A 10546-nucleotide genomic window follows, 5' to 3' on the forward strand; every position below is an offset into this window, starting at 1 on the left:
GTTAATTAGGTTAACTAGGTTGGTTAGGGTAATTAGGCAAGTTATTGTGTAATGATAGTCTGTTCCATAGACTATCAAAGAAAAACAAATTTGCTTAAAGGGGCTAATAATTTTGAGCTAAAAATTGTGTTTAAAAAATTAAAAATGCTTTTATTCCAGCCAAAATAAAACAAATAAGACTTTCTCCAGAAGAAAAAATATTATCAGACATACTGTGAAAATGTCCTTGCTCTGTTAAACATCATTTGGGAAGTATTTGAACAAAGAAAAAAAAAATTCAAAAGGGGCTAATAATTCTGACTTCAACTGTATATTAAGTTTTTGACTGCTGTGTAAGCACCATTAATGCTATCTTTCTGATAGTAAACATGCATTTTTCCACCTGTAGCAAATATCTTGAAGACTGGAGTAATGTGCCATGTATATTAAGTTATATTAAGTTATTTTAAATTGTAATAATATTGATATTTAATACTGCAGGCTTGTTAAGATTTGCTAATACGCTTTTAACAGTAGTGTAAGCACAAATAATCTTTCTGAAAGTATGCATTGCTCCACCTACAGCAAATATCCGGTTGCCCTGCAATCATAAAAATGTGAAATACTTTGGTTTCATGGTAATATTTTGTAAAGGCCTGCTAAAATAAATCATTGTAATTGTTGTTTAAGCAATATTAATGCCATTTTTCTGAAAGTAGACATGCTTTTTTCCACCTACAGCAGCTATCTGGTTGTCATACAGTTAGAAAATCTTTGATTATGGCTTGATATTTGATAAACAGATAAATGCAGTGGTCAAATCCTGCTTTTTTCAGCTTCGATGTTTAAAAACAGTCAAAAATATTCTATCTAGAAAAAGATGTTGAAAAAAAATATCATGCTTTTATTACTTGGTTGAACTACTGTAACTCACTATATTGTGGCATTAGTCAGACAACTCCATCCTGTTTACAGTTTGTTCAAAATGCTGCTGCAAGTCTATTAACCGGTACCAAAAAACATGACCACATCACACCAGTCTTATGCTCTTTGCACTGGCTGCCTGTGCACTATTGTGTCACTTTTTTTTTTTTTAATTCTTGGTTTTTAAATCACTAAATGGATTGGCACCTTCTTATCTGTCAGAACTGTTGACTGAACATTAGCCTAGTCGGTTTCTTTGGTCATCAGACCAGAGATTATTTTGCATCCCTAAGTAAAGGCTGAAATGCAGAGGTGACCGTGCTTTCGCAGTAGCTGGTCCTAGATGGTGGAATGCTCTGCCCCTCTGTATTAGATCTGTATCATCTCTGTCTGTTTTTAAGTTTAGGTTGAAAACTTTCCTCTTTGATTTGGCATTTTACCAGTGAGAATTGTTTGTTTTAGCTCTTTCTCTTTGTGATTTGTATTGTGCAGTACATTGGTCAACCTTTGTTTAATAGTGCTATATAAATAAAATTGACATTAAAAATGCATAAAGATTTTGTTTTTATCCCAATATTTTGCTTAGATTTACTCAAAAGTAATTTCCCTTCGACTTATTTTTTTATATTGGATAATGAGAAAAAATATAACCACAAAATGAAACACAGCTGCCCTCTATCGACTGTAAATGCTTACTGCATGCTAAACACATTGCTCAGATATATTTTTATGTAGACAGTTTTTTAAATAATATTTTTCTTTTTCAAGTATTTCTCATATTATATTTAACAAAGCAAGGATTTTTTCACTGTATTTCCTATAATATTTTTCTTCTGATGAAAGTCGTATTTGTTTTATTTTGGCTAGAATAAAAGCAGTTTTTAAGTTTTTAAAAAACATTTCAAGGTCAATATTATTAGCCCCCTTTAGCAATATTTATCTATTGTCTACAGAAAAAAACACTGTTTTTTTAAAAAGACTTAACTTATATTAACTTGCCTAGTTAACCTAATTAATCTAGTTAAGCCTTTAAATGTATCTTTAAAACCCCTATTATGCATTAAAAAGGTCATATTTTGGTTCTGGGTGTTTCCAACAACAGGCTGATACGCATGCAAGGTCAAAAAACACGTTCATTGTCTTCTAATATGCTTTTATTTTTATCTAATTATCCCAACAACTTCCAAATGATTTGTTAATCTATTCATTTGTTCCCAAACCCCTCCTGCAATGATAATCTGCACAGAACTGTGTACTGATAAAGTTCCTGTCAAGCTCTGACAAAGTCCCATACATCAATAGTCTTTTCTGATCGTTCCTTTAACAAACGAGGATAAATCCCCCTTTGCTGGTTAGATTATTACAGTAATCACTAGAGCAGGGGTCACCAATCTCGGTCCTGGAGGGCCGGTGTTCCTGCAGGGTTTAGCTGCAATTTGCCTCAACACACCTGCCTGGATGTTTCAAGTATACAAAGTAAGACCTTGATTAGCTTGTTCAGGTGTGTTTGATTAGGGCTGGTGCTAAAGTCTGCAGGACAACGGCTCTCCAGGTACAAGTTTGGTAACCACTGCACTAGAGCGTTCACTTATTAATGTTCACTCATCTTCAGTCATGATCAGTCCCACAAACACCCGAACTCTGCTAGTGTTTGAAGGGAAAGGCATGTTAACGTTTTATCAGGTCCAACACTTCATATTTGTTATTGTTTTGTGTCGACATCGATACGAACTGGCAAAAGATCCAGACAAACGGCGAATCATTTAAACAACTTAATACCATTATCTTGAAAAATATCTAGTAAAATATTATTTACTGTCGTCAAGGCAAAGATAAAATTAATAACTTATTAAAAATTATTTTATTTATTAAAATTGTTATGTTTAAAAATGTGTTGACAAAAATCTATCAGTTAAACAGAAGTTGGGGAACAAAAATTTCAGGATGATTGTATATAGCGCTTGTTATCTGATTTTTGCTAGCATTTTTATCTTTCAAGTTTTAATTATAAAATGTAAAAATATTTTTTTTATTGATCTTCTTTTATAACTTGATCAAAAATTTGTTGTCTCCTTGTCCACAGAGAAAAAGCCTTTTGTGACTGTGGGACGGTTCCATGTTAGTCCAAGCAAGGAAATCCCAATTCAAGCTCCCAACCCGACTCCTAGCCTGACGCAAACTCCTATCCCCACAACTCCATCCACATCAATGCTAACCCAAACATCTCATAAAACACTTCCCCAAACCACGCCCCCCACAAACAACAGCCAATCAGACAGCAGCACAGATGTCCAGGTGGATTCTGAAAGCACTCCCAGCTCTCTAAATGAGTCCTCACCACTCACCAAGCAGCCTAACGTGACTTTACCCAAAGCAGACACCGCCCCCGTATGGACTGGAGAAACCAAATCCCTAGACAGAAGAGTTGTAGATCCTGATGAGAGATGTGAAATAGGGGAGGAGGTGGAGGAGGGGACAGAAAGGAGGCGGAGGAGGATAAGTGTGAGTCTGCTGGACAGTTCGGCCGGGAGTCCTCAGTTCAGTCTAAATCAGCCGTGGATGAGTTACACACGCAGCACATCGTACGCCAGCAGCGACGACACTGAGAGCGAAGACGAGGAAATGTATCAGGAGCTCCAGGAACTCAGAGAGAGGTGAGATTATAGTATGGTTTGTGGTAAATTGATCAATCTCTTGCTTTACTGCCGGTTGTGCACACTGTATGTAGAGCTTCATCAAATCCTCGGCTGTGGAACTCCCTTTTCCTGGATTTAAGGAAATCTTGATAATCTTCACATGTTATTTTATTTATTTAAGATGTGTTTGTATTTGGCTAGTTTTATTATTAGTTATTGGCATGTTCTTTGTCTGGCGACATTGGATGTCCAGAAAGGTGCCATTTATAAATAAAATTAATTATTATCATTATTATTAAACTCCAGCAATGCCCATCAGAACAATTTAAAAGCTCATATCCAACTAATTCATATTTAGGACTTAGGACACCACTGTTGGATTCCTTTTATAAATCGTTTTTCTAACTTAACATGTCAGAACATGTTCAATGCTGTAAAACATTTTCAATTATGCCACATTCAGGTGTGGGAAATGTCATATTTCAGTTTTGGACATATGATTTACCGTAAATTAATTTTATTAATTTATTTTTTTTTAGAACTTGACATGTTTTTTTATTTAATCTTTTATTTATTGTTTTCTGCAGAACTCCTTTTCTGTCCATACTCCAAAATGATCCTCTTAAGAGGATAGTTCACCCCAAAATATGATTTTTTCATTATTCACTCAGCCTTTTTGTTTTAAACATTTATGAGTTTCTTTCTTCGGTTGAATGCAAAAGAAGACATTTGGAAGAATGCTGAAAACCTGTATCTATTGGTTTCCTTAGTATTTGTTTGTCTTACTATGGTAACTTGTCTCTGGCATTCTTCAAAATATCTTCTTTTGTGTACAAGAAAAATTGTAAAGGTTTGAAACCACTTGTAAATTGAGTAAATTGAGAGTTAATTGTCATTTTTTTGGATGAAGCATCCCTTTAGATTGAAACTGAAACAAACTGGCACAAGTGGCCTATTTATTCCAAAGGTATTTGGCATTTTACACTTTTTTTTCATTTTGACATATCACTTTAATCATTTAATCATGACAGATAAATAAATTGTACTATTAATAATCTGTAATAAATTGTGATATTTTTGAGACATTTTTTCCCGTCGCCCAATCCTCCATATTATCCCCACAGTAGCTATTGTGTTTTTATTGTAGTTCACCCAAAAATGAAAAAGTGAATCCAAACCTTCATAAAAAATTTTTTTCTGTTGAACACAAATGAAGATTTACTGAAAGACCAGTAACTAATTACTTTCATAGTATAGAAAAAAAAAAACTATTAATCAACTATTGTTTGTGGGTGTTTTTTTTATGTATCCCCGGAGAGAATTTAAAGTTATTTATCATATATTGAATTCAATGTTTTAATGTAATCTTTTATCATCTCTTATTGAAGTAAGAAACATTAATTATTATTATTATGCTATATGTTTTTAAATTGGGTGTCACAGTGGTGCAGTGGGTAGCACAATCGCCTCACAGCAAGATGGCCACTGGTTCGAGCCTCGGTTGGGTCAGTTGGAATTTCTGTGTGGAGTTTGCATGTTCTCCCCGTGTTTGCGTGGATTTGCTCAGGGTGCTGCAGTTTCCCCCACAGTCCAAAGACATGCGCTATAGGTGAATTGGGTTGACTAAGTTGTCCGTAGTGTACAGTATATGTGTGAATGAGTGTGTATGGGTGTTTCCCAGTTATGGGTTGCAGCTGCAAGGGCATCCGCTGCGTAAAACATAGGCTGGATAAGTTGGCGGTTCATACCGCTGTGGCGGCCCCAGATGAATAAAGGGACTAAGCCAAAAACAAAATGAATAAATGAAAGAATGTTTTTATATTGATGTTGACATGGAATAGTCATAAGTTCCTGATGTAGCTATAAACAAACAAACTAACTAACTAACTAACAAAAAAAAACTTGTCAAATATGTATTGACTGATCATATTCACAATTATTTGTGCTAACATGACCAATTATGCCTGCTCTTGCCCTGGTCCTCATCATTTTCCTCTGTGTTCCTCAGACATGTTGAAGAGGTTCAGGCCCTCCAGGCCTCACAAAAGCAGGAGATCGAGGAGCTGTACAAGCGCATTGGTAAAGTGCCCCCTCCTGGAATCGTCTCCCCAGCGGCCATGTTGTCTAGCCGGCAGCGTCGCCTGTCTAAGAGCAGCGGATACCCCACCTCTCGCAGAAACAGCTTGCAGAGATTGGAGATACTGCCCCCTACAGGTACCATTGAAGAGGCTACAAAAGATTACCACAAAAAAAATTAACATTTGAACTGATATTGCATTCACAACCATGTGTGTACTCAAACAATGTGGCTTTAACAAGAAAAGACTAAAGTTAGATTCAAACTAGCCCTAGCTCTCTTCAGTACATGCCTATGTTCATTTAATTTAATGAATTCATTTAAATTAATGAGTTTAATTGTAATGGGAATGGTTGATACACTATAAAACCCAAAAAGTTAAGGTAACTCAAACCATTTGAGGAAACCGATTGCAACAAACCATTTAAGTTCAAAAACGAATTCTAATGAGAACTGTGAACTTAACACATTTGAGTAAACAACACAGTTTGAGCACATTAAAACCCAATAAATGAAGAGAACTCAAACCAAATAAGTAAAGTAAAACCCAATAAGTTTAGTCAACTCAAACCATTTGAGGAAACAAATAGCTACAAACCATTTGAGTAAAAAAACGAATCTATACGAGTACTGTGAACTTACTCCATTTAAGTTTAAGTAATGAGGGATTTAGTTAGCTCATTACCTTCAACACTGAGTTCAAAACTCTTTTCAAATGAGTAGAATTACCTTTTAGCCAATTTTGAGTTAACTGCACTCATTTCATTTGATAAAGTTGACTGTTGGGTTTACAGTGTACTCTTTTATCACCCAGCCCTAAGTGTGAAAGCCCCTTTAAGTGTTCAAATCAATCAAGAGTTGATTAGATCATGAATAATGGGCAGTACTTGTCTAAATGTAATCATGGTGTTGATGAGGTTAAAATAAGTAGACAGCTTGATGATGTCAACTACAGAGAGCAGTTATTTCAAAAGTTACAATTTTAGAAATATTGCTCAGGAAAGTATTGTTAATTACAATGGTGGTCAAAACGTGATATCTAGCCCAGGAGTTCCCAAACTTTTCAGCTTGCGACTCCCAAAATAACAATTTCAGTGACTTGCGACCCCCGTTATCCTCACAGGTGTTTATAAACATACAAACATTGCACACAAGAGTGCACACACACCAATATATACTAAACAAGCTTATTTATAACACAAAAAAGTGCAACAGTTTAACAACCATTACTTTTTTATAGTCATTATTTATTTGTTTAATTTATTAATTAACATTGACCTCACTTAATGAGAATGGCGAGCACAATGTTTACAGCACAAGACTATTCTTGGTTTAATTTTGAAGGCTGCCACTTGAAGATCATACCTTGTTCAGTCGTTGCCTTAATTTTTAATGTACGTAAATACCTTAAAGGTGTCAAACATTATTGCAGCTTTTTATTTGCATGTTTTTATGTAACTATTAAACACTTTTTATCTTTTGGAGTTTATGGATAAAATATGGTAATTCTGATAGTTTAATAACATATATGATATTTTTAGATATCACCAAGTGATCCATTAAGAAATAGAAAGATAATACATTCAAATTAATGTAAATATTGGAAAAGAAAACTACAAAGTTTTGTTACTTTTAAATCTTGCACTTTTATCCATTTTATATTTAATATTTTTCTCCAACATATTAATTTGGATGTACTTATAGTATGTACTACATTATTTTGTTAGATAAGCTCCAGATTTGGCTTTAGTACTGACTAATCTAATGTATATGCACAACATATATAATGTTGTAAAGCTTCATATAGAAAATATTAATCTGAATGAGAGATTTGTGAGGGGTTTTCTCTTATATGTTGAGCACTGTATATGTTAATATGATCTCAAACACACTTCAGGTATCATGCGCAAGAACTCAATGAGTGGCAGCAGCAGCGGATCTCAGGAAAGGAGCAGTAAAGGAGTAACCTTTGCAACCGATTATGCCAGAATTGTGAGTGTAACTTCCTGTTACTTGTATTGATTACTACATTTCTCCACTATCTTAACCTTTTTTTTTTTGCTTGTTCTTTAACCCCACCAATGGAAATCTCCTTTCACACAAACACCAACCTTCTGTTTTTGTTTTTTCCAACAGTGATTTCTCTCGCTAAGGAGCTCTTTGTCCCCCGTCCTGCTCTGTGTCTGGATTGAAGTGACATCATTGCTTTCTCATGCCACTGCTGATGTTTTTGGTATGAAGAAAGGAGTCTGTGTGTTTTTCAACAGGCTCTGACGGGAATATTTCTTTAACCATTATACCTCTGCTCAGTAATTTAAGGATGATTTGCTTACATTGTGAGCTTTCTGAAGAGTCGGGCACTGAAGAGTATGTGCAGACTTTATATATACAGTTGACGTCATAATTATTAACCCCCTTTGATTTTTGTTTTCTTTTTTTTTATATTTCCCAAATTATGTTTAACAGAGCAAGGAAACTTTCACAGTATGTCTTATAATATATTTTTCTTGAGGAGAAAGTCTTATTTGTTTTATTTCGGCTAGAATAAAAGCAATTTTAATATTTTTAAACACCATTTTAAGGTCAAAATTATTAGCCCCTTTAAGCTATATTTGTTTTCGATAGTCTACAGAACCAACTATAGTTATACAATAACTTTCCTAATTACTCTAACCTGCCTAGTTAACCTATTTAACCTATTTAAGCCTTTAAATGTCACTTTAAGCTTTATAGAAGTGTCTTGAAAAATATCTCGTCAAATATTATTTACTGTCCTCATGGCAAAGATAGAATAAATCAGTGATTAGAAATGAGTTATTAAAAAATATTATGTTTAGAAATTTGTTGAAAAAATCTCTCTATTTAACAGAAAAAGGGATAAAAAATAATCAGGGAGGCTAATAATTCTGACTTCAGCTGTTTTTATGAGATGTGAAGTTATAGAGAATATATTTGCAGCTATAGCTCCCCCCGGTGGCTGAATGTAGAAATTGCAAGTGCATTTTCACCTGTCAGGCAACCAACATTATTATTATTATTTTTTTTATTGATTAACGTCATTGATTTGCTCTATTATGTATGTGGTTGATTTTATTCCAACTCGCAGGCATTCAGAAATAGTGAATCAGTACTGTAAATACTTGAGCTTTTAGAATGCAGGTTAATTCCCAAAGCCCTAATAAAAAGACTTTCAGGCCTTGCGTTTTGCTTCTACACAAAACAGTATCATGTATATAGCTGACAAATTTAAAAATGTTGGATTACGGCACAAATGTGGATTTAGTGCTGGAATGTTTTGCACACATGCAACAATTGCACATCATATTTTTTTAACTCCCGCATTTAAACTCGCAGTATTGATTTTGTTTTACTTTATATAAGAGATTTTTCTTAAAAATGTCTCAAAAAATAGAATTTTCGGTATTTCTATAAAAATAATGATTCAGAATATGAGCCTTTGCATTGATATTTAGCACTAAATACACATACATTCAGCTCTGAACTCATTGTAAATTTAAATTTGCACAACAAGCATATATAAATGTGCTTGTCTATCAGATCTTATTTAGATGAGGGAATAATTTAACCAAAGTATCTTAAACCAAATTTTAGAGAACAAATAGTGTAAAATTATACAAACAAAACTGCCTGCAGTTCATAAACACCCATACTGCCTTTCTTTCTTCTTCTTACGTTTGTGTAAATTGTAAATACTCATTGAGTTTTCATTTTACTAGGTACTTTTTAAAAACTGAGTTCCTCCCAGTGGTGAAATCTGCCATACAGTGTGATCTGGCTTGACTTAAAGGCTTTTGGTTGCCTCATGTTTGCTTTGAAACTCCTCTGTCTTAATCCTTTTCCCTTCGTTTTTTAATATATTAAAAGTTAATAGGGTGTGAAATGAAGATGTAAGCTCCCGTTTTCTTAATTAAAAGAAGAAAAACAAGCAAACAACCGACACGTTACACTTTTCCGCAAGGCATTCGCCAGTTGTATCTGTATATAAAAAGATCTGTTGTGAATTTGCGGTGTGTGGAGTTTCAGCCTTGACACATGAGGAGATGATGCATTTGTTTTAATGTGTGAAGACAGAAACGTGCTGAGAAACTGTGAAGTTTTGAACAATTGTTGCCTTAAAGTATCTGCGTTTGATGGACAGCAGGTGTGTGCTATTTCACATTAAGAGATTTATATATAGATCGATATATTTAGATAAAGAGAAAAGCTGTATTATATTATGCTAATGTTGTATCGCCATGCAGATTGTGCCTTTTTTTTCTATTTTACAATTTACTCTCATTTCTGGATTATTGTAAATTTACAAATAAATAATATTTCACAAGCAACTATTTCTTTTTGATATTAAAACTGCACAAGCATGTTATAGTAATACATTTTTATTGGTACAAATTAAATTGTTAACATGTTTGTATATTGTACAGTTTATATACACTACCTAACAAAAGTCTTGTTGACAATCCCACGCGTAAGAGCAAAAATAATGACTTCTAGGTGATCATTTGGGAAGGGGGCAGAAGGTCAATTTTTCTGATGAATCATCTATTGAACTGCATCTTAATCATTGCAAATACTGCAGAAGATCTATTGGAACCTAAATGGACCCAATATTCTCACAGATATCATACAAGTTTGGTGAAGAAAAAAATCATGGTTTGGGGTTACATTCAGTATGAGGGCATGCATGAGATCTGCAGAGTAGATGGCAACATCACCAGCCTGAGGTATCAAGACTTTTGTGCTGTCCATTACATTACAAACCACAGGAGAGGGCAATTTTTTTCAGAAGGATAGCACTCCTTCTCATACTTCAGCTTCCACATCTAAGTTAGAGCAAAGAAGGTCAAAGTGCCCCAGGATTGGCCAGCCCAGTCACCAGATGAGAACATCATTGAGCATGTGTGGCGTAAGA

At 34.3% G+C, this 10546-nt stretch overlaps 1 protein-coding gene across 2 annotated transcripts in view; it reads left to right on the forward strand.

Moving 5' to 3' along the window:
* Positions 1-9962, forward strand: part of wnk4b (WNK lysine deficient protein kinase 4b) — a 108856-nt gene extending 98894 nt beyond the window's left edge. For both annotated transcript variants that reach the window (XM_680072.11, XM_073944347.1), the window contains 4 exons: positions 2987-3557; positions 5548-5753; positions 7514-7608; positions 7753-9962. In XM_680072.11, coding sequence (XP_685164.5) covers positions 2987-3557; positions 5548-5753; positions 7514-7608; positions 7753-7755 — 875 coding nt within the window. In that variant the 3' untranslated portion in view covers positions 7756-9962. The remainder of the gene's footprint in view (positions 1-2986; positions 3558-5547; positions 5754-7513; positions 7609-7752) is intronic.
* Positions 9963-10546: the final 584 nt, after the last annotated feature.

This window comes from Danio rerio, chromosome 3, assembly GCF_049306965.1.
Source record: "Danio rerio strain Tuebingen ecotype United States chromosome 3, GRCz12tu, whole genome shotgun sequence".
NCBI classification, from domain to species: domain Eukaryota; kingdom Metazoa; phylum Chordata; class Actinopteri; order Cypriniformes; family Danionidae; genus Danio; species Danio rerio.